The 24175-nt window shown below is 59.1% G+C and overlaps 1 protein-coding gene across 1 annotated transcript in view; it reads right to left on the reverse strand.

Moving 5' to 3' along the window:
- The window catches only part of PTPRN2 (protein tyrosine phosphatase receptor type N2), a gene marked incomplete at both ends in the record, with an annotated part of 672304 nt that overhangs the window by 406275 nt on the left and 241854 nt on the right, over positions 1 to 24175 (reverse strand). The window contains 4 exons of the mRNA XM_082845910.1: positions 3756 to 3842; positions 17417 to 17796; positions 18931 to 18971; positions 22173 to 22391. Of these exons, the coding sequence (XP_082702036.1) occupies positions 3756 to 3842; positions 17417 to 17796; positions 18931 to 18971; positions 22173 to 22391 (727 nt within the window). The remainder of the gene's footprint in view (positions 1 to 3755; positions 3843 to 17416; positions 17797 to 18930; positions 18972 to 22172; positions 22392 to 24175) is intronic.

The raw sequence follows: 24175 nt of genomic DNA on the forward strand, positions 1-24175 counted from the left end.
CGGGAGAGGCCGACGGGGCACCAGGGCCCTCCTTCCTTCCGGGACGCCACACACATACCTCTGGGATGCACACATGACCCCGGGATGCACAGCCGTGACCCTGGGACCGCCTAGCGTGGAAAGCACGCCCTGAATGGAGGGTCCGTGTTGCCGTCACCAACTCCCGACCTGACACCCGGTCTGTGACGGCCCAGCCCCTGTGCAGCTGAGCCCTGGCCCTGGCCCCAGCGAGGGAAGGGTCACCCCGCTGCACGGGGCATATCCAGCCCCTTATGGCCGAACACGACGTGAGCTCGGGTGCTCGCTCCCCAGCACCTGCTCTAACGCGCGGGGATGTGAAAGCCCCTGCATAGTCTCCACTGCACAGCCGCGTCCTGTGTCGCCATCTGTCACCCTGCTGAGCCTTAACCTCCCAGGCCTTGGTTTGCCCAGCTGTAAAACAGGGGCAGTTCTGGCAAGTCGCCAGGGAAACAAAACAGGAGGCAAGTAAGTACGATCTCTGCTCCAGGAAGCTGAAACACGTCTTCCAGAATCCTCCAAACCTGCGGGGTCCCCACATGGGGAGGGAGGTGTGGAGGGTCGGCGGTGGGCACGGGACGGGGGGCCACGTCCTCGCCGGGCTCCTGCAGGGTCCAGCTGACCTGGCCTGTGCACAGGACCTCGTGAACACGTCAGGCCGTGAGTTCCCGCTGCGTCTTCAGGAACCGCCCTTCGTCAGCGCGGTCGACCACACGGACGGGAAATCACACCGCTTCCTGCCTCACGAGGACTCACGAAGGGGGACCCGAAGGGGGGCCCGGGATGAGGCTGGCGCCCGCGTTCCCCGAGCTGGCTGAAGCCCCACTGGCTGGGGGTCCGCGAGGCCCTGCAGCGCCGCCCACCTGACTCAGAGCCGCGTCAATCAGCACCGCCTCCGCGGACAGCCACGATTAGATTAAAATCACAACCGCGGTCGCTGTGCGTCTGCCGGCGTAATTACACCAGTGCGCTGATGCCGTTTTAATGGCCTCTAACGATGTAATAAGAAATAATGAAATTTGCTTGACAGCTACATAACCATTAACAAAACATATGAAGCATAACTAGTACTTCCATAAACACGCAGACAATCCTGGAAGTGCCGCCTCGTGGGGCAGATTCCTCTCCTCTCCTGCCACGATGACCAGCCCTGAGAGCATGCTGGCCACGCGGTCATCCCCCCAGGCCCCCCCCAGGTCAGTCCCTGCGGCTGGTGCGTGTCCTCACGTGCTGGGTCCTGGGGGCGACACACAGGACGTGCGTGTGTGGCATGGGACACCACACCCCCCCCCCGCAGACCACGTACAGCATTAAATACTCAGGGGTGCGAGATGAGCGTTAACTGGGCAGGACGGGGGTTCCCAAGAGGCCTGGGCACCCAGAAGCAGGCTCGAGGGCAGACGGGGGGCTCCAGGGCCGGGCGAGGCTGCGGGGAAAGGGCCGCTCGGGGGTTTAGTCACGCGAGGGCCCTGGACCAGACTCCCAAAGGCTGAAAGAGCGGGGTGCAGCATGGCCCCGGGGGAGTCGGAAGCCCCCGTCCCCTGAGCAGGAAAGAGACTGGCAGGTGATGTCTACAAAAGAGCTGGTCTGGGAACCGGCCCAGCTTCCGAGCCTGGAAAGCCCCCAGGACACCCCTGTGACCCCAGAGTCTCCAGACCTGGAGGGACTGAGCCGCAGACCCAGGTGGGGGGCCAGAGAGGGGTGCCAGGCAGGCTAGGCAGCGTCTCCTGAAGGCCCCAGGCCCGAGCCCCCGCACTGGAGCCCCCCAGGACTGACGCCACTTCCCACAACTCCCTTTCCTCTCCAACCCTCCCTCAAACGCTCCCGTGGCAGCAGTGGGGGGGCGCATAGCCCCGGCCTCCATCCCATCTGGAAGGTTTCTAAGAAACAAGGGGCGGCAGGGGGGCAGCAAAGGGCACGTCTCCAGGAAACAGCCCGGGGCTGGGACCGCTGCCTTCCGTCTGCTGCCTGGTCACCACGGAGGGTTTTGCTAACGGAAGATGATGAAGGTTCAATGAACACAGCCCCGCGGGGGCCTAAGGAGTTCCACCCTAGAGCTCATTCGGGTGATTACTTCTGAGGTGCGAGGACGTCTCCCAGCGCTGCAGGCCGCCAGCTGCTCCTGGAAGCTCCGGCCTCAGGACCCCTCTGCCTGGTACTTGAGGCCCTTAGAGTTCTCGCACGAGGTTCTTGCCTCCGACGAAGGAGGCACCCACTCCCTCCCTCCCTCCCTCCCTCAGCCCTGGGCCACATTCAATGTCCCCTCTACAGAGGGAGGGGTGCAGTGTCACTGGGGGCCGTCTGGGGTGCCAGACCCGCCTGTGCCATCACTCAATCCGTCATGCGTGTTCCGTCATGCGCGTGTTCCGTCATGCGTGTGTTCCGTCATGCGCGTGTGTAACACACACCCACGCCGTGCGGTCAGCGTGCCAGGCGTGCCTATGCAGACGTGCAGCAGGGACCCCTGGACCTGAGCTGGGCACTCAGTGGCCAAGCCCGTGGGGACCCCGTGGTGTGTGCAGCCCAGGGGAGTTGCCCACGGGAGCCAGGAACAGGGCAGGAAGCTCCAGGGACCCCCTCCTCCTCTTTGAAGGGAACAGTCAGAACCTCCGGGTCAGGCCGTCTGTCCTGCTTACTGGGCCACGCGGAGACCGTGACAGGGCCAAAGGGCCTGTGGAAGTGGCCACGGGCAGCAGGAACGGCTCCCCGCTGGGCTGCGTGAGGCCCTCCCACTCCAGGGCCTGAGTCTGATGACCAAACCCTCCTGGAGGTCCTGCACGCCGGAGCGGTGCCGGACGCACAGCCAATCAATGCGATTTGACAGAGGACAGCTGTAACAGACCCTTGATGTTACAGGTGGGAATACAAGTGGCTTCGGGGGCCCGCGTGCGGCTGAACGGAACAGACATGGACCCTCTGCCAGAGGGTGACTCATCTTGCACCCGCCCCTCCCGCCGCCCCTCCCGCTCCGAGGCCATGGCCCGTCACCGGAGACCTCAGCAGCCTCACGGCACTTGGGCTCCACCTGGGTCCCCTGTAGTTCGTTCTCCGGGCGGCTGGAAAGGCGCCTTCCTGGAGAACATCCGCAGTGGCTCCAGCACTGGGACCAAGGCCACCTGGGCTCTGGGCCGGGCTCCCACGGCCGCATGACCCTCCCATGTGGACGTCCCCCCCGTGGGTGGGGTCTCCTGCCCCAGGTTCCTCCCTCTTGACCTCATCCCTCTGTTCGCGGGGACGGGATGGAAGGCGCCTGACCTTCTCTGACTCTGTCTACGTGTCCACCTCTGCTGGCAGCTCAGCTCCCCAGAGCAGGAACCCCGCCTGCTCTCCACTCCACCCGGGCACTCAGCGCTCGGTAAACATCTGTGCAGCGATAACCGTCCCCGTGGACCACCACGTGCGCGGAGCTGTCAGAAGAGCCTCATTAGCTGAGGGCCCAGCCCCGAGGCCCTGGCTCGCCTGCGGGGGCCAGGCCATCCTGACGGTCTAGAGCCTCCTGGGTGGTTCCTGGCGCAGCGGGGAGACCTGAAGCCTGGGGCGGGGTTCTTTCAGGGGACTATGGTCCTTCTGATGATGCTTGGGTTTCAGCTGCTCTTACAGAAGCAACCTGAGCCCCGCTGGGCCTTTCCTTCCTCTTCTTCCCTCACCAGTTTCTCTGTGCCACAATTAACGAAGCCCACAAGCGCACGGTGGACCCACCAGACGGAGAAGACGCCCAGGGCCCCGCCCACACTCACGCGATGTCCGAGAAGACGCCCGCCGGCATGTCCAGGAGACGCGCCACGTCCTCCAGCACCTCTGTCCCCTTCTCTGGGCTCAGCGGGCTGCGGGGAGAGCACAGGGTTACGTGGCGGGCTTGTCGCACCCGAGGAGCAGGGACCCCCGCAGCCCACCCTCCCACCCTGCCCTGCTCGGAGAACTGCCCCGGCTGTACCCCTGTCACATCAGGGCTGGGCTGCAGCCACCCGGCAGCAGAGGCCTCCCCAGCCGTGATGAACCACCTGCGTTTTCCAGCAAGAAGACCAACACCAGAATGCGAACGGGGTTGTTAGGGGAGCGTGATGGGCCCAGGAGCCAGCAACTGGCTCATCTCAGCCGGGGAGCAGGGGAGAGTGGGGTGGAGGTGGGAGAGGGGGGCGGAGGCCGGGAAGCCAAGTTCAGGAGGGGCGTCAAACGTGCGGAGGGAACGCATGTCTTTAAGTGGATTCGGATTCATTTCTAAAATGAGTTATGCGCCAGTGAGGATACTGAAGTCACACTTTTAAGGATGGCAGGACAGCGCAGCAGCAGCGACTCCCCAAAGGGGCCCATGTGCCACAGCATGGAGCCTCGGACCCCCAGCAAGGCCAGCGTCCCCAGGGGGGCACCTCCAGCAGCGCATGTGACTCAGGTCCCTGAGCCCAGCCTGTCTCGCACCCCAAGCGCTGCCCGTGAAAGCCCGTCAGAGCCCTTCAGGGGAGAACTCGCCTGCAGTTACGTGAGCACCGTCGACAGCTGGGGTTTCCGTCCCAGCCTATCATTCATTCATTCATTCAGCAAATGTGCAAGAAAGCCACTGGGTGCCGGGCGCTGTCCGGGAAATTCAGCAACAGACACTGAGCTGCTTCTTGGGGTTTATATCCAAGTGGGGACACAAGCAGCAAAGTCACCAACAAGGGAAAGGGCCTGTGTCGCTGGGGGCTGAACTGTGTCACCGAAAACGCACACCTTCACGTCGTAAACCCGGAACCTCAGAATGTGGCCTCACGCGGAAACAGGGTCCGTGAGGTCATCAGGTGGGCCCTCATCCACCACCGCTGGGGTCCCCATGGCAAGAGGAGGTGGGGACACAGACACGCCCGGGGGGCGACCGCAAGGACCCAGGTGCCAAGCCCGCTTGCCCCTCCCGCCCCCCACAGAGGGCGGCACCGTGTGAGTGGAAGGTGGTGAACATGCAGGGGGTGCCCGATGGGCTGTCCCAGGACCGCGTGACTCCAAGAGACAGCGGGGCGCAGGGCACGAGAAGGAACCAAGGGGGTCCCAGAGGCGGGGGCCGTGGAGGTGGGCGCCGGGCAGGCCCTGCAGCCTGCTGAGACGGTTCAGGTGTGCGGGCAGGAGGGGCCGGCAGGTGAGCGAGACCACGGGCGAGCGGGACGCCTCCGTAAGGGCAGAGGCAGAATCCCGCGCAGACGCGTCGACAAGGGCTGTGACGTCGGCTGGCGTCAGGGGAGGGCTCCAGACGCCTCTGCGCCCCGAGGAGATGCGGAGAAGCAGGCGCAGCGACGGGACTGGGGGCGACCGCTCCGAGATTCCCAGGCTGACCGCCGCGTCCCTCGGAAGACGCTGTCACCCAGCGGAGGAAGCGCTCGGCAGGCTGCGATCGGCGAGTCCCACCGCGAGCTGGCGGCAGGTCTGGGCCGGGAGGCACGCCGCCCACCGCGGCGCCTCGCGCTACACCCACCTCTTCCCTGGGGGGAGACAGGCCGCCAGCCCAGCAGAGCTGGAATTTTTCTCTGGGTGGGGACACCGGTTGCTGCCAGCGGCGCCACTTTTACTGACTGCGCCAGGCCCGCTCGCCACACCCCTGCTGGTGACTCCAAACCGTCTGCAACCTCCAAGCCGTTCTTCCAAAGGTGAGGAAGGAGAGGTCGGTCCCGGTCTGCAGCTGAGGGGCTGCCCCCCCACCCCCATCCTGCTTCCTGAGTAAGTAGCCCTCAGGCTGGGGACCCTCCCATCAAGGGTGGACGAGTCCCCCAAACCTCCCAAACACGCTCTCCAGAGGCTTTCACGTCATGAGGTTTTAAAATAAGAATGTTTTTAAAGAGGTGTGTGTGCATGTGGTGCAGACACGGGCCCTTCTACCCCGTCCCCTCACTCACGAAATCCCAGGGACACCTCTCAGAGCTGCCATCTCAGCCCCACCGGGAGGCCAGCTGCCAACTGGGAAAGGAGTCCACGCAGAACCCTGGTGTCTGCCTCGCCGCTGCCTGCCAGGAGCTGCAGGTCAGGTCCGTCTGTCCCTCAGCCAGCCCGGTGCTCGAGCACGTCTGCATCTACATGAAGTCTGCTGGGACCCCGAGCTCCGCGCGGGGACAGCTCCTTGCGGGCACCTGTGCCCTGGTGACGGGGCACGGGTCTCGAGGGAGCCATCCGGTGCTGACCACAGCGCCAGCTCAGTGCGCAGGAGAAATACCACCACATCAGAGGGGGACGAGTCCCACAGCCCGGCGTCAGGAAGACAGGGCCCTGTCCCCCCCTCCCCGGCTTCTGGCCACTAAGCAGGCCCCACCAGCTCTCACCCCTAAGGCCACGAGCTCCTTCCTTTCCCCGAGCCTCCCTCTGCACGTTGACTCCAAGCCACCCAGCACACCACTTATTTTCAAAGGTCTCTGAGGATTTTGCGCATCTCGGTCCTGTCTGTCCACGAGCTGCAGGCTTGCGGAGGGCGCGACCAGCTCTTATCTTTCCCTTTCTCTCCAAAGTCCAGACACAAACCAACTTCCCTACCAGGTTGCTACGAGATTCCACGAACCCTGTTTCCTAGCTCGTCTTCAACAAGGGGTAACGTAAGGAGATGCGGAGTCCGGCGCCTCCGTCGTGGATGTCAGGCCCACCGTGAGCCTCCTGGCCCTACCTGCTTCCACCCTCACAGCCCAGAAATTGAACATTTTCCTCCATTACGAGATTATCTAAAACAGCCTTGAAGATAATGATGAGGTTCGCCAGCCCAGAATGTTCTCAGTGGCCGGCTCGCTCTCCAAGGAGACACCTCAATGACCGGAGCCGCGCGGTGACCCCGTCAGCCCCTCCCGTCTCGCTGTCACGGCTCCGGCAGGCAGATGGCTCAGGACAACAGCGGCTCCGTTCTCGTGCAAGTCGGACAAACGAGAGGTGCTGACCGTACTCAAAACGAGCAGCAGTTGTTTCTGTTTTATTTTTAAACTATGTGGCATCAGCTGTCATGTCATGGTCTGAACTTCCTCAGAAAGCAGTTGGGGTTCATTTCAAACATCAATGGACGGATACAGCACATGCAATTTCAGGGGCCCGCCTGTGACAGCTGCCACCCTGATTACCTGGACGTCCAGCGCCGCCTGGAAGAGAGAGATGGGGGCGCTTTTAGCAGCTCGAGGTCAGAGCCGGCAGCGGCCGTGGGGTCCCCTGCCTGCCTGGTTGTCAGCGGCAGGAAGGATTTCCTGTCGACAGCTGGGCCGGGCCTCCTCACTAAGCCACTTCCTTTCTGAAGCCACACGTTCCTGCTGTTCAACCGCGTTAAACAAGGCTGCTGCCGGGAGCTACTAAGTCAGCAGAACAGGCGAAATGGACTGCGTCTGCGTCCTGACCTCGACGGAAGCCCGCTGAGGGGCAGCCGCGCCCCGCTCTCAGGAGAGCCTGATGGCCACACGCACAGCCCCACGATGGCCGCGGTGTCCTGCGTCACTGCTGGACTAGAGGAAGGGGCCAAAATGAGGAGGTGATGAGGGAGTTTCGGAGGCCACTCTGAAAATAAAGACTAGTGAAAACGGCGTAAGGGGCAGAAAGCTTAGGACCAGTGCAGACTTCTGGAAGGCGTCCCTCCGCCCTCGGCCGTGCGTGACTCCACGGAAATTCTCTCATTCACTGCTCACGACAGACCTGGGAGGAAGGTCCCGTATTAACCTCACTCGAGAGAGGTGGAAACTGAGACTCGGGTAATTAAATCCCTTGCCCAAGATCGTGCTAGTAAATCCCCAAAGAAAGATGGAAACGGAAAATGTCAAGGTAATGCTGGGATGTCGGCTTCCCGACCGCTGCACCTCTGCCTGGATTTTAGCCCAACCAGACGGAAGAGCGTCTGCACCCGTAACCTCTCCAGGTCTTATTTTTCCAAGTGCTATCGTCTCTTACTTATGAGACACATGAAACCAAGCAGAGAACGGGATGCGGCGACGGGGCCGGATGCCCCCGCCAGCCCCACGCTCGCGTCTAGGACTCTGCATCCAGGAGCCGACCGCGCTTCCACTGCTTCACTTCCTCACTGCGGACGTCTCACTATTTATTTGAAAATTCACCGAAGGTTGGGTGATGGATCACAAAATGAAAACGAGTCAACCTTGATACAACTTTTTTTTTTTTTTTTTTTTGCGGTACGCGGGCCTCTCACTGTTGTGGCCTCTCCCGTTGCGGAGCACAGGCTCTGGACGCGCAGGCTCAGCGGCCATGGCTCACGGGCGCAGCCGCTCCGCGGCATGTGGGATCCTCCCAGACCGGGGCACGAACTCGTGTCCCCTGCATCGGCAGGCGGACTCTCAACCACTGCGCCACCAGGGAAGCCCGATACAACGTTTTTTGAGATGATACTTGAAATCAATCGACAAAATGAGATTTTCACGGGATTCACCAATTATTCTAGTTATCCGTACCCATCACTACAACACATAACGATGCTTCTCTTTTTAAATAATCCTACAAGGCAGTTAAAATTTTTGCTACCCCACAGGAATTCTCCCCGATGCAGAGAAGTGACGCTTCTGATGAGGACAATCCTGCTGGCATCACAGTGATTCAAGTTCCCAACTCCCATCTGGCGCCACCGTCTTCCCTGCAGGAGTCGAATGAAGGCCCCGTTTTTCAGAGCGTGAGTGAGTGAGCCTACGACGATCTGGGCATACACACTGAGCTCCTGTGAGGGCTGAGCTCCCCGGCATCGCAGAGCACAGGCAAATTCACCTCGAGTCTCTGCCAACCCTGAATTACTCTCATTAAAAACTGCTAACCACCATCAACTCTTCACAGGTAAATCATAAATAGATAAAAAACTGTTGTATGCTAACAACTTAGCATTTTTTAACATCAAGATGAGACTGTGCGTCTCAACATAAATATATTCAAAAATTTAACAAATACGTTCTCCATAATATATTTGAATAAATATATTCTCCAAAACAATTTTATTCTCCAGGAAAAAAAAAATTTGCCAACCGCTTAATACAAATCTAAGTATACAACGTCTTAGAGTGTCACCTTTATAAAAAGTGCATTGATGTCAAAAACATAAAAATGTAAAGCTTCTGTATGCAAAGTGAAGCTGCTCTCCACTTAAAAGGGACTTGTAAAGAGAAGATGTTTTATGTAAGCCTCATGGTAACCACAGAGCAAGTCAACAGCAGCACAACCTAAGGGAAAAGCTTTCAGCTTTTCACCGTTGAGGATGACGTTACCTGTGGGTTTGTCATACGTGGCCTTTTTACGTTGAGGTATGTTCCCGCTATGCCTGCTTTGTTGAGAGTTTTTATCATAAAAGGAAGTTGAATTTTGTCAAATGCTTTTTCTACATCTCTTGAGATGGTCATTCTCATCTGCTTCCAAGACATTCCATGCAACCCAGACACGTCGTGTGTCCCATACAGCGGAGCGCGGATCAGGGTCCGGGAGGAGTGGGGGGCGGGAGGGACCATCTCCTTCCAGGAGCCCCTCTCCTGACTCTCCTCCCCTGCCCCTCCTGCGGCCCTAACCTCCAGCGGCACCCACTCGTGGGGATCCTCCACCGAGCCCCCTCGGGACACACGGCCTCCGTCAGCGCAGACCCGCGGCGAGAAGCAGCGGGTGGCCCTCTGCTGGCTCCCCCGTCCCACCCCCGGGCCCCGGAGGCTGACCCAGACCTCGCCAGGGCGGACTCCTCTCCCCAGCAGTCGTGGTGCAACTGCCGAGCTAGATTTCCATCCAGCCGAGGTCACAGCACAGACGCCGCCCGCGGCACAGAGGGCGAGGCGGGCACGGTGCTGACGGCCAGCATGCCCACTGGCCGGTCTCCTCCGTCCACCGCAGGTCCCCTTATCCCTCCTCCACGGGCAGCAGAGGATCCAGCAGAGCGGACCCTGACCTCGCCACCCACCCCTGGCGCCTGCAGGGCCGTCCTACGTCTGCTGGGGAAGACCTCACCGCTCACTGCCCGTCCTCCAGCCTCATCTCAGCCCCTGAGGTGCCCACGCGCCTCCTGACGCAGGCGGGGCCTTTGCTTGTGCCGCTCCACCCACCCGCCCCCGCAGAGCTCCAAGCAGGGGCCCTGCAAGCTCATCTGAAGCCTGAAACCAACTCCGACGTAACCAGTATCCACAGCTAGCGTTCTAGTACAGCTTTAAAATCATCGTTCTACGTAAGCCTATCTGCCTCAACCGAGTCTCCTCTCTGGATACTTTTTTTTTTTTTTCCAGTTTTCCTTTTCCCTCTGGCTTCATTATTCACTTGCAGACTTACTACTATTTTGACAGCAGGGCAAATCTCATCTTTTCATATTTTTCTCCCTCTTTCCTAGTCCTTCATACGTAGGAGTGGAATTTAAACTGCTTAACTTCTGACAGATTCATGTCTTGGCCCATTTATAACACAGCTGAGACACACTTTGCAAAAAATCAATTGCAGGTGTTAGGGTATGAGGGTCTGTGGGGATTACTGTGGAATTTCAGGGCATCATTGAAGACAAAAAGCTAAGCTTCCCCGACGATTATGGAAATCCAGCAGCAAAGCAGCTGGTGGGCTGCGTAGATACAGTTATGGATGTAGATGTAGGTATAGATACATAGGTGTAGGTATAGGTTAGGTGTAGCTGTAGATGTAGACAGACAGATACAGACATAAATAGATGACGCAGATGTGAGATGTACAGAGGTAGACGTAGGTATAGGTATGAGTGCAGGTGTACCTGTAGGTGCAGACATGCAGACACAGATATGGACGTAGATATAGATAAATGCAGGTCTAGGGGTAGATGTCGGTACACAGATATAGCTGACACAGACCTAAGCAGACGACACAGATGCAGGTGTACAGACACAGGTATCCGCGCAGGTGCAGCTGCAGACACGTACACACAGGTACAGGTCTTCATGGCTAAACGAGAGCAGGGTCCCCACGTCACCAGACGCTCCTACGTTCCGCACTCCCAGGCTGGGCTGTAGAACCAGCCGGTAGGAGTCGGGCTCTAAGGACAGCCATGCGGCGGACAGAGGCTGGAGGGCCGGGCTCCAGGCCTGCTCGGCGCGGGCCGGGCTTCCCTCCCCTCCCGGCCCCGCCCACCAACAACACATCTCGCCCTTTGCTGCAGCAGAAGGATCCCATGCGGGAAGGGGGCTCACAGAGACCATAAGGGTCCCCTGGCACCATCGTCCCTTCTGGCACCTCTGGGCAGCCAGACATGGCCAAGCTGACCTGGAAGGCGTTGGGCCAGAGAGGCACTGAAACTGTTTTCAACACCCATCACATTTGCACCTTTATGGCATTTTCTCACTTCGTCCACCGCCACGGTTAGAGGCCAGGCAAATGTGAGATATCCTCCAGTTCTAGAATTCCAGCCAAGAGCAGACGTCAAACTCCAGCACGGCTCTATAACCTCAGCAAACGTGAGCCAACAAGCTAATAAACGAAAACAAAGTTCTGACACTGATGTGACACCTGGAAATTTGAACACAGACTACATATTTGATGATATTAAGGGATTTGGGGTCCTTTGTAGGTGTGATATGACATTACGGTATGTTAAAAAGAAAGAATCCCTCTATTTTAAAGATATTTCATGAAATGCTTCTAAGACAGTATAACTGGGATTTGTTTCAAAGGAGGAGAGCGGGAAGTAGGTGGGGTGTGACCGGCCTGGGCTGTCTGGGTCGCCGGGCCTGGGTCAGTATCTTTTGCTCTTGCGTGTGTTCAAAATGCTGCACAGGGAAGAGCAAACACAGATCTGCTGCCGCGTGAAAAATACGAAACTGACAGCCCGGGAAGCCTGTCGGACGGGGGCCCCGTGGCTGCATCTCGGCACCCAGGACGCCCAGGCCCTCGAGCCGAGGCCATGCGGACACCGCCCAGGCCGCTGGAGCGCGGCCACCGGCAGGTTATCCTCGTGACCCCCAGGCTCCCTTAGATCATCACTGAGGATGCAGATGTAGGGCTTTTCTAAGGAGAACCTCTGTTCAGAGGCAAAAGCCTTGCCTCTGGTGCTTTTGAAGACTCAGTTCTGTGACTTGGATTTCTGTTACCATCGGAGCCTCAGACTGCCTCGGGAAGGGCTCCCACATCAGCTACAGCCATCTTCCTAGAATTTACGCACAGCCCGCCCCCAGCGGGCTGATCCTCGAGCGGAGGCCTCAGCTCCCGGAAGTCCTTCCTCACCCTGTCACTTACTCCCCCAGCACCCCCAGTGCCTGTGTGGCACTGGGGGTCCAAGACGGACAGAGCAGCCGCCACAAGAAGCATGATGTCTGCGTGAAGGCACGGTCTGCAGCTAAGTAAACAGACCCAGAGGGGCCCCAAAGAGAAGCCCAGCCCAGCCCACCTGAGGAGTGAGTGTTTTCCCATAGAGATTCAGAGCCGTGAACAGGAGAGCCCGGGAGTGGCTGGAGGGCGGGGTCCTGAGGTGACAGCAGCCGGGTGGACGGGTGAGGGCCTCGAGCCGGGGAGCTTGCGTGACCTTACAGCAGCACTGGGGGCTACATCAGGAAGGGAGGGACGCGTGCGGGGAAAGCAGGTGGGGGGACTGCAAAGGGTGCGAGAGGGAAGGAAAGCACCGCAGACCACCAGCGCCTTTGGAGGAGCCAGGCGCCTCAGGGGCTGGGACGCAGCTGAGCAAATGCTGGTGCGGCCCCTGCTCGAAGCGGAAGAACCCCACAGGGTGTATCATTCCACCCCCAGGTAAGGTTCTGAGGGGAGGGCGGCGCCCTGGAGGAGGGACCCTGACCAAGGAGAGCTGCCTGGAGGAGGTGGCATCTGAGCGTGCTGGGCCAGGAGCAAACCCAAGGCCTCCTGTCAGGACCCCTCACATTCCAGAGCGGAAAGGAAGCAGGCTGGGGAGGGAAATGGAGCTGCAGGGCCCAGGCCTGGGCAAGGCCGTCGTCGTCGGGGACAGAATGACACGGTCAGGTTTAGGTTACGGAGCGCTCTCCTGAGGGGGAAGTTTGGAGGGGATGCGGGGAGACCTGGGAGGGGTCCTGCAGGGGCAGGGCTGGCGTGGAAACGTCAGCGTCAGCGTGGGCAGAGCCTCCCGGACAGGAGAGGAGCCGGTCAGCTGGGGGCGGGGAGGGAGGTACCTCACCCCAGGTGACGGCAGAGGAAGCGGGCGGGGGTGGGCTGAGCGCCGTCCCTGGGCTCCTGTAACCAGTACGAGGAGAGGGACGTGGAGAGGGCTGGGTCGGGGTGAGACGTTTACAGGTAAAGATCTGTTTCGAGCTGTGACACGGGATCGCGGGCGTGGGGACCCACCCGGCTAACACTGCTTACACCTTCATTAACAACACAGACACCCCGGGGTGTCTGAATCTCACAGCCTACTTCTGTACTTTCCTCAGCTGAATTTCAAAACAACCCACCAAGCTGAACGGAGATATGTCTGACTGCCTCAGGGGGAAAATTACACCGTGTTACGTCCGGATCTCTTTCCTTTTGTGAGCACCTCCTGTGTCTCGGTCATCGTGGGTCCTCAACAGTCGTCCCATGTCACAGCTGGGGCGCCAAGTCCAGAAGGGCCGGCAGGAAACAGACAAGTCAGAACTGGGCCACCCTCTGGGGCTTGAAGACCACTGTTCACCGTTCTTCTCGCTGACAGCTCCCAGAACTACCAACTATGCAGTCAAGAAGTTTCGATTTGGGGTATTTTTTGTTTCTTTTTCTTACCATTTTTTAATACACAAAGAATGATTCTTTTCACTCCTTACGGCCTCCCCCCGCCCCCGCCAACCTTAGGTGATAGCAAACCCATCACACCAAAGACCGTCTTTTAAAGACAAACAAACGAGAGGACGGATGGTGTCATGGGAGGGCTGTCCCGGAAGGTTCCGCAGAGATGCGGCCACACCTGAACACGTCATCGAGACACGGCCTGAGAGTGGCGCCGAGTAACTACAGTCTGCGCTGCCACCGTATACACAGAACCGCCCCCCGACATTCTGGAGGTCTCCTTCTCCAGCAAGGGAGGGAGAAACCGCAGAGACGGGCAGGGCCCACTCCTGGCTGCCCACGAGCACAGAAGCAGCCACGTGAGCTCTGAGGGGCTGCTCGGGCGGGGCGGGGCGGGGTGGAGGGCGGAGGGAGACCAGGGCTGGACACCCCCCTCCCGCGGCTGAGCGGAGCCCCCCTTCCCGCCCCCGCCGGCTGCCAGCGCTGGCGGCTCTCCCACTGTGGTGAGGGGTGGCGGAGGGCGGGCAGGCTTCCCCGAGGGCTCGAGCGGCAGGTGTCTGAGAGGAGAAGGACGGCACCCGGCCCGGCAGGGCAGCCTGGTGCACGGGCCTGGGGCGGCACACGCTCCCAAGGCCTTGCCCAAAGGGGCCCCTTCTTCCGGACTCCACTGCCCAGGCCCTACCCTTGCCCGGAGGAGGGAGGGCGCAGCACGCGGCCCGACGCCCCTCGGCGCCCTCCCGACAGCCTCCCCCGACCCACAGCCTTTGCTCCGCTTCTCCCCGGGGGCAGCCTCCCCGCGGCGAGCGCTGCGGCTGACGCCCCGATCTGGTGAGCGCGCCCCCCCCCCCATGCGCTCCTGCGCCGCCACCGCCACGACCCGGCTCATCTGCCGCTGTGGGATTCCCACCCCGAGGCGGCCTCCGCGGCCTCTGCACCGAGCCCCAGGGGGCAGCCACCAGTGGGACCCAGGCTTCGCCCCACCTTGGGGGTTCCAGGCGATCCGTGAGGGCGCGGGGGCCGCGGCACGTGCTCACGCAAACTCGGTCTGCGCGGTTCGGACGACCCTTGTACAGGAACAGGTCCCCGCAGGACACGAGGGCTCGTCTCCTTAGGGGGGCGTCCCTGCCCAGCGCGCCTCATAGCTCCCAGGTTTTCAGCTGTAAAGGCGTTTGGCCTCTGCTGACAGGTGAGCAGTCCCCTCTGCTTCACACGCAGCCTCCGTCCCGTGGTCACTTCCTGTCAACCTAACTTGAAATTACTTTTAAATCGTCCTCGGAGGACGTGGGATGGCTGCCCTGCCCTTCATGCGTCTTGAATAATCCATCCAGTTTGTAGACAGGATGAAAATGCAAGTGGCAAAGGACTAAACGACAGCCCCGTCCACCAGGAAATGGACGAGCGAGGCCAGCCGCGCCATCCCTGCCAACGTCAGGGAGGAGACGGCGCGCTCCTCCTTTCAGGAGGAACCAAGCAACTAAAATAAAGAGAAGAAAAGAAGAGTGTCGGATTCTTGTCAGTAAATAGTTGATCCATTAAGGCTTAAACTGAGATCTGGTGAAATCTTGCCCCCGAGAATCCCAAGTCACCAGTTACTCTGACAGCAGAGGCGGAAGCCTCCGTTTGTCCGTGGAGGGAGGGTGGGAGACGCTTCTGGAGCAGGTCTCCCCTGTGATACACAGGGAGTCCTGGGGCTGTCGGCTGCACCACAGAGCTTCCATCCGACAGAAACAGCAAAAGAGAAAACGGGAAATTGGCCAAGATAAGATAATGATCCTTTTCTTTAACCTGTGCTTGTAGCAGGTAAGTGTTCAGGCCCCAAAGGCGAGGCCAAGGAAAAGCCCTCAGGAAAAGGAACTCTGGACGCAGAGAAGAAACGCTCAGAAGTGGCTTCGTGTTACAGGAAAGTCAGCAAGAACAGGAGGAGACACCCGACGAGATGGGTCTCCCTCCATCCAGGTGTCGTCCACTCATGCTGGGTTTCCTGTGAAGCTGAGGACGGTAGGCCTGGATGGTCCTGCTCTGAAGTTCATCGTCCTCTGTTCTCCGTTGTTCACGCAGACTCGAAAAGTCTTCCCAATGATCAGAATCCTTTCCCAGCACTTCCACGGGGCCTCGGTCTCCTGTGTGCGCAGCTAAGCCCCAGGCCCCAGACAGGAGCAGCCCCGTACCCTGCGCCGGGGACCAGCCCTTGGGCATCAGGACATCCTGGCGGGAGGAAAGGTGCTCAGAGCAGCTGCACAGTGGTCCCTCCAGTGACCACGCACACACACACAACACAGAGATGCACACACACACACACACACAGGGACACGTACATACTACACACACATGCACACAGACATGCGTATGCACAAACGCATACACACATGCACACACACAACACAGAGACACATACATCCTACATACACAACACACACATACATGTGCACCCGTGTATACATACATACACAAATATACACAGCCATATGCACACAACACAGATACACACAGACACATACACAGAAACATACAATACACATACATGTCACACACACACACACACACACACACACGACAGCAACGTTTGCTGAGAAAGGGAAAACCCACGGCACAGGTCAGACCGGGCAGCAGGCTGCTGGAAGGGTCTGACTCAACAGCACCATCCAGGCCCCCGTGCGCGCTGGGTCACGTGTGACTCTGACACACCCAGCGGGAGTTCCACTTCTGAGCAAAGGGGCTCAAGGCAGACAGAGTGCGAGGAACACGGCCCAGAGGTGTGGAGGCCGGAACGGGCAGGCGCATCTTCATGAAAAGGCTGGAGAAACGAGGCGTCAGTGCTGCAGATGCCCCCAAACCCAGGCGAGAACACCACCTTCAGTTTCATGGGGCCTTGACACAGGGTCTGGGTCTGTGGTACAGGCGGCGTTTGCCGCGTGCGGTGCAGCGACGGTGAACACGCGCGGAGGCGAGAGCGCAGAGGCTGTGGAGTCAGCAGGAGAGACGGTTCCCACTCTGACGGAGCCCCTCCCCACGGGGAGTAACCACTGAAGCACACTCGACACCTGACCAGAGGCACAGGATGACGCAGAAGCAAAATCGCGGGTGGACATGTGCGCACACCTGCACACGCACCAGCACACACACGCACGCCTGTGCATGCAGCCAGACACACGTGTTTTCCCTTGGAATCCCCACTTCCATTCCTTGAAGGAAACGCACCGTTACGAAGTGTCAAACGTCAGGTTCATTAGTGAGATGACCGGAAGAACAAGGCCGACCACTTGTCACTTGCTGGGCACGTGACATTGATTCTGTCCCTTGTTACGCTCAGCACAAAATTAAGGGGAGGACAGAACACTCCATCGTGTGCGGCACGTTTTTCCCTCGGAAGAGTGACTCATATCCTAGTATACGGACGACTTGAAGCTTCTGGAGTTCTAGCCAATGTGGGCTGCCCGGGGCGCCCCTTGCACCGCCCGTCCTGCCTGAGACACCCCGGCTCCAGCTCCAACAGGCACCCTGTGGCCTGAGCTGCAGGTGATGGCGCCAGGACCAAGGAGCCGGGCAGGGCTTTGTTTGGGGTTTATTTGGTGGAGAATCACCCTCAAGCTCGGGTTCCCGTTCCAGAACACGGGGTCAGGGGGATGGCTGGTTCCTGGCTGCCCTCCCACAGCTGCAAGACCAGGGATGCCCACCCTCCACCTCCAGGTGAAGATGGGGAAAAATATGAAAGCGTTTCCCCAGCCTGCGCAGGGCCAGGATCTCACCCACGGAGAGATGAAAAGCTCCCACTCACTCGTTTTCCGTCACAATGTAGCCGTACTCCTCCTGGGGAGGTTGGACTTCCAGTCGCAGGCCTTGGCCAGGGGGTCCCCGGGCCCTGGCACCGGGGCGCTGGTCCTCCTGCGGGGCCGCCGGAGCCCAGAGCTGCGATGCCCCAAGTCCATCCGGCCCCGGCTCCGGGTGCGGCGGCCTTTGCAGCAGCTCCTTGGAGTAGGTCTGACTCTTTATGTTCTCCACCCCAACGCGATCCTCCTCTGAAGACGGGGAGGCCTCAGGGTCCTCCGATTTCTTGATCTCCGTCTTGAAAGACCCGGCAAGACGGGGGGCTCCAGGCAGGAATGGAGACCCAGGACCCTGCAGCAGGTCCCCGAGTTTGACGCCCAAACGGCTGACCTGGCAGAAAGGAAACCAGCCTAAGAATGTGCCCCAAGTCACAGAGAGGCATCAGCACCAGACCCTCGGGGGAGCGGGCACTGGGGAGTGGGCACTGGGGAGCGGGCACTGGGGAGTGGGCACTGGGGAGCGGGCACTGGGGAGCGGGCACTGGGGAGCGGGCACTGGCGTACATGAGCCTGGGGCTGGGAGTGGGCCACACGGGGCAAATTCCGGGTCTGGCCGAATGCATGTCGTCTGGAGAGCCCAAGCTCTGCTGGCCTCCCCCTCTGCGTCCCAAATTAGGAAACGTGTCCCTAGACCCCATGGCTCCCTCCGCAACTCGGAGAGCCGAACCCTCCACTTTTTATTTCTGATGGACATTTCAAAGAATTGTTGGTGTTTTCTTCACCACGTGCTAACAGGCACTGAACCAGGAACCACTAACATAATCTGACAAGAGAAGTACTAACCAGAACTTCTTCTTTTCCACCCACAACATAGAGTTTCGTAGAACCACATCACTGCCATTGCTTATGAACTGATTTTCTGCATCCTTAAGACTAATACAAATGAGCAAAAGCTCTTCAACAGGGCAAACCAACAAAGCGCTCCGTGGGTGGACGTGTGCGCACACCTGCACACGCATCAGCCTGGTCCAGACCCCTCTGGACCAGCACACTGTCGAGGGGCCCCTTGGCAACGACAGAGGAGCAGTGGTCTCCCCCCCCCCAGTTACTAGGGAGCATGGGATGCGTGGCTGGCACAGCTGGGGAGCTGAAGTCTTATGGACGTAATTTTAATGGGTTTAAGTTCGAGCAGCCACATATGGCTGGTGGCTCCACCATGGACAGTGCCGTGGGTGTACACGGTCCAGAGCCTGTGAATGTCCGTTAAATGAACCTCAGAAACCGGGACACGCGGGACGACCTCAACGACACAAAGTGGGTGTGAAGTCTTATCAGGCGGTGTTATCCTCCCGTTTCCCTGGGTGGGTGGGGGGGTGGTTCTGAGGAATATTAATTTGAGATTATGAGGGTTTTTCTATCTTTTTCTGGAAAAAATTTTTTTGTATTTCACGTACGTTCCCAAACTATGGACAAGAAAACTAACGCGACTCTGGGTTTCCCAGGACCCGAACACGCCCCATCTTACCTCCTGGTAAAATCCTGCACCGCCGTCTCGCATTCTGTTATCTGTGAAAGACACGAGCTCATCAGAATCCTGGCCCAACATATACACACTACCAAAGGTAAGGCAGACAGCTAGTGGGAAGCAGCCGCATAGCACAGGGAGATCAGCTCGGTGCTGTGTGACCGCCTGGAGGGGTGGGACCGGGAGGGTGGGAGGGAGGGAGACGCAAGAGGGAAGAGTTATGGGAACATATGTATATGTGTAACTGATTCACTTTGCTATAAAGCAGAAACTAACACACCATTGTAAAGCAATTATACTCCAATAAAGATGAGAAAAAAAAATCCCGGTCCAGCATGTCAGCACAAAGGCCACAGGACATACAGGGTGACCACCGAGTAGGTCAGGCACAGTGAAACTGGCCTCATTCCCACGACAACGAAAACCTCCGCTTCCAGTACAGAGGTGGCGCTCCGTAAAGTCCACGACAGAGGAGGGCTGACACACTAACTCAGACACGAAGTCAGTCAGTCAGTCGCGATGCCAGTTCCAGGGAGCCACGTATTATCCTCAGGTAGCTCAGAGCAGAAAGAGCCGCTGGGCCAGGTGCAGTGCGCAGTTACAGAAAGGAAAGTGAAGTGTCGAACCCACACACCTCATGCTGAGATGACTCCAAACTGGTGATTTTCCCGTGGTGGCCACTCCTCTGAAGACACACGCAGGAGTCAGTGTGTGGCTCCTGTGCTCCTGCAGACCCTCCCAGCCCTGGGACAGGGACCATCTCGTCCGAGTAGCAGCAACCCAGCATCTTTTCCTGCATCGGTCAAGCCATGCTTCCAGCTTCCAGGCAAGCCTCGTCCCAGCCCACAGAGGAGGGAGAGACATGCCCCTTCCGCCTGGCATGCTCCTGGGTGCCTACTGTGTGCAGCGCACTGCGTTACATGCTTCAATGCAGCTTCCGCAACTTTGAGAAGCGGTCAGGCGGGGAGACGGGGCCTGCCCTGCTCGGCCCTCGCACAAGGCTCCCTGGCGGCTGTTAGTGGGTGTGTGTATGTGTGAGTGGGTCGGGGTGTGTGAGCATGTGTGAGTGTGCATGCGCCGGGGTGTGAGCGTGTCTCTGTGTGTGTGAGTGTGTCTCTGTGAGTGTGTGTGCGTGTGCATGCGCCGGGGTGTGAGCGTGTCTCTGTGTGTGAGTGTGTCTCTGTGTGTGTGTCTCTGTGTGTGTGTGTGAGTGTGTGTGAGTGCATGCACCGGGGTGTGAGCGTGTCTCTGTGTGTGAGCGTGTGTGAGTGTGCATGCGCCGGGGTGTGAGTGTGTCTCTGTGTGTGTGTCTCTGTGAGTGTGTGTGTGAGTGCATGCGCCGGGGTGTGAGCGTGTCTCTGTGTGTGTGAGTGTGTCTCTGTGAGTGTGTGTGTGTGCATGTGCCGGGGTGTGAGTGTGTCTCTGTGTGTGAGTGTGTCTCTGTGTGTGTGTGTGAGTGTGTGTGAGTGCATGCACCGGGGTGTGAGCGTGTCTCTGTGTGAGTGTGTGTGAGTGTGCATGCGCCAGGGTGTGAGCGTGTCTCTGTGTGTGTGAGTGTGTCTCTGTGAGTGTGTGTGTGAGTGCATGCGCCGGGGTGTGAGCGTGTCTGTGTGTGAGTGTGTGTGAGTGTGCATGCGCCGGGGTGTGAGCATGTCTCTGTGTGTGTGAGTGTGTCTCTGTGAGTGTGTGTGTGAGTGCATGCGCCGGGGTGTGAGCGTGTCTCTGTGTGTGTGTCTCTGTGTGTGAGTGTGTGTGTGTGTGTGTGAGTGTGTGTGAGTGCATGCACCGGGGTGTGAGCGTGTCTCTGTGTGTGAGTGTGTGTGAGTGTGCATGCGCCGGGGTGTGAGCGTGTCTCTGTGTGTGTGAGTGTGTCTCTGTGAGTGTGTGTGTGAGTGCATGCGCCGGGGTGTGAGCGTGTCTCTGTGTGTGAGTGTGTGTGAGTGTGCATGCGCCGGGGTGTGAGCGTGTCTCTGTGTGTGTGGGTGTGTCTCTGTGAGTGTGTGTGTGAGTGCATGCGCCGGGGTGTGAGCGTGTCTCTGTGTGTGAGTGTGTCTCTGTGTGTGTGTCTCTGTGTGTGTGTGTGTGTGTGAGTGCATGCACCAGGGTGTGAGCGTGTCTCTGTGTGTGAGTGTGTGTGAGTGTGCATGCGCCGGGGTGTGAGCGTGTCTCTGTGTGTGTGAGTGTGTCTCTGTGAGTGTGTGTGTGAGTGCATGCGCCGGGGTGTGAGCGTGTCTCTGTGTGTGAGTGTGTCTCTGTGTGTGAGTGTGTCTCTGTGTGTGTGTGTGAGTGTGTGTGAGTGCATGCGCCGGGGTGTGAGCGTGTCTCTGTGTGTGTGAGCATGTCTCTGTGTGTGAGCGTGTGTGAGTGTGCATGCGCCGGGGTGTGAGCGTGTCTCTGTGTGTGTGTGTGTGTGTGAGTGTGCATGCGCCGGGGTGTGAGCGTGTCTCTGTGTGTGTGAGCGTGTCTCTGTGTGTGAGCGTGTGTGCGAGTGCCTGCGCCGGGGTGTGAGCGTGTCTCTGTGTGTGTGAGCGTGTCTCTGTGTGTGAGTGTGTGTGAGTGTGCATGCGCCGGGGTGTGAGCGTGTCTCTGTGTGTGAGAGTGTGTCTCTGTGAGTGTGTGTGTGAGTGCATGCGCCGGGGTGTGAGCGTGTCTGTGTGTGAGTGTGTGTGTGAGTGCATGCGCCGGGGTGTGAGCGTGTCTCTGTGTGTGTGTGTGAGTGTGCATGCGCCGGGGTGTGAGCGTGTCTCTGTGTGTGTGAGCGTGTCTCTGTGTGTGAGCGTGTGTGCGAGTGCATGCGCCGGGGTGTGAGCGTGTCTCTGTGTGTGTGTGTGGCAGTGTGCGCCAGTGGGCGTGTGCCAGGGCGTGGGGATCTCTGCTTTCTCCCTGGAGCAGCCCCAGAGGCTGGTGTGAGCCTAAACAGACACTTGAATGAACCTCTTTCACTTTATTATTCAAATGTCTGCCTCCATACCGTACTCACTCACGCAGTCCGCACAAAACCTCTTTCTCTCACTCCTGTTTTTGCCCACCCGGAACCTCGCCGGAGGCATCACAGCCCCCTCCGCCGGGGAGCAATTCGCCCTTCAGCGTAAGCGCTCTGGAAGGCTCAGCCTGCGGAGGAGGCTTTCAGAGGCAAAAGTTCAGACACACACAAAGCGTTAACATGAATCCCACCTCGCAGCAGAAAGAATGCAGCCCAGCGCACCACGTGCACGCGCGGCGAGCGGCCGGGAGGCACTCACCTGGCACGCCGTCTCTGTGGCGCGCGGCCCCCGAGCGGCCCGCCTGGCCTCCCGGCCCTCCGCCGCCTCTCCCGGCGCCGTCCTGCTCCCCTTCCGCGCGCCCGCCTGGCATCGCGCTCGCTATCGCACGGGCTGCCTCGGCCACATCGAGGGCGCTCAGACCCTCCACGCTGCCCGGGCGCTCCCGCAGGTCCTTCAGCAGAGCCTGAACACGTGCCCCTAGACGGCACACACGAAACAGACAAACCGAGACAAGGGACAGCGTTAGCACAAGGACACAAGGATGCAGACGGGTGGCAACGGTGAGCGCAGCAGAGGGACGGGAGCATAACAGGGCCAATTGGAATTCTGCAAGTGACGAGCTCAGCATTTGAGATTTAAAAGCCCCCGGGCGGGCTTAGCCACAGACGGGACGATGCAGAACAAAGGCCGGGGAGCTGAGGGCAAACAATGGAAACGATCCTCATCCGTGGGGCGGGCTTAGCCACAGACGGGACGATGCAGAACAAAGGGCGGGGAGCTGAGGGCAAACAATGGAAACGATCCTCATCCGTGGGGATGGGCTTAGCCACAGACGGGATGATGGAGAACAAAGGGCCGGGGAGCTGAGGGCAAACAATGGAAACGATTCTCATCCGTGGGGATGGGCTTAGCCACAGACGGGATGGTGGAGAACAAAGGGCCGGGGAAGCTGAGGGCAAACAATGGAAACGATCCTCATCCGTGGGGATGGGCTTAGCCACAGACTGGATGATGGAGAACAAAGGGCTGGTGAAGCTGAGGGCAAACAATGGAAACGATCCTCATCCGTGGGGGTGGGCTTAGCCACAGACGGGGACGATGCAGAACAAAGGGCGGGGAGCTGAGGGCAAACAATGGAAACGATCCTCATCCGTGGGGATGGGCTTAGCCACAGACTGGATGATGGAGAACAAAGGGCCGGGGAAGCTGAGGGCAAACAATGGAAACGATTCTCATCCGTGGGGATGGGCTTAGCCACAGACTGGATGATGGAGAACAAAGGGCCGGGGAAGCTGAGGGCAAACAATGGAAACGATCCTCATCCGTGGGGATGGGCTTAGCCACAGACTGGATGATGGAGAACAAAGGGCGGGGAGCTGAGGGCAAACAATGGAAACGATCCTCATCCGTGGAGCAGCGAGAAAGGACTGGCCACACCTCGGCAACGTGGCGCAGCTTCAGGCGCCATGAGTGTGACTGGGTCTGAGAGGGAAAGGAGAGAGAGAAGGGGACAAAGAAAAGAAAACAACCTCCACAAATGCCCCGAAATCGGTGAGGAGCATTAACTCAGAGATTCGAGGCACTCGGAGAGCCACACAACGGCCGCTCCCAGCCGAGCTCACAAGGCCGCACAGAGAACCGAGGTAGAGGAGACGCTAAATCGGCCAGAGGCGGGGCCCGGACGGCGGTGCCCCAGGACACACCCAGCGCCCTGTAAGCACGACATACGTGACATGATACACAAGTACACACTGGATCATTTACATATGAGGATGCATTTGAACCACTAAAAGAAAAGGTGTCTAAATTCAGAAGTCTAGATTACACAGCGAAAATATCCTTCAGACGTGAGAGTGGAAGAAAGACATTTTCATATTATTGAAAAGAGAAGAGTTACGATGGTTCCTCACCCTGGACCTGCAGTGCAGGAGATGCTAGGAAAAGCTCCGCTGGCTGGAGAGCAGTGGGGTGGCCTGGAGTCCCCCACAAGGTTTGCTGCAGGGTGGTGACAGCCCCGGCCTTGATTCCGTGTCAACCAGGAGCCCCTGAGGCTCTGACCTCTGGGCCTCGCCGGTCCCGGAGAGACTGACGTTCCCGGGGCCGCCCACATGTACAGACAGCAGACGCTGCTTCCAAATGCCAACCAACCAACCCAGAGCCCCGCCCCGCCCCCAGGCGACTGGCCCCCTGCCCTGCGCACCCCGGGCCCGGGTCCCAACAACTAGGGGCTGCCCCTCTGCCCCAGAGCCGCTGACATTATT

This window comes from Leucopleurus acutus, assembly GCF_964270905.1.
Source record: "Leucopleurus acutus genome assembly, chromosome: 9".
NCBI classification, from domain to species: Eukaryota; Metazoa; Chordata; class Mammalia; order Artiodactyla; family Delphinidae; genus Leucopleurus; species Leucopleurus acutus.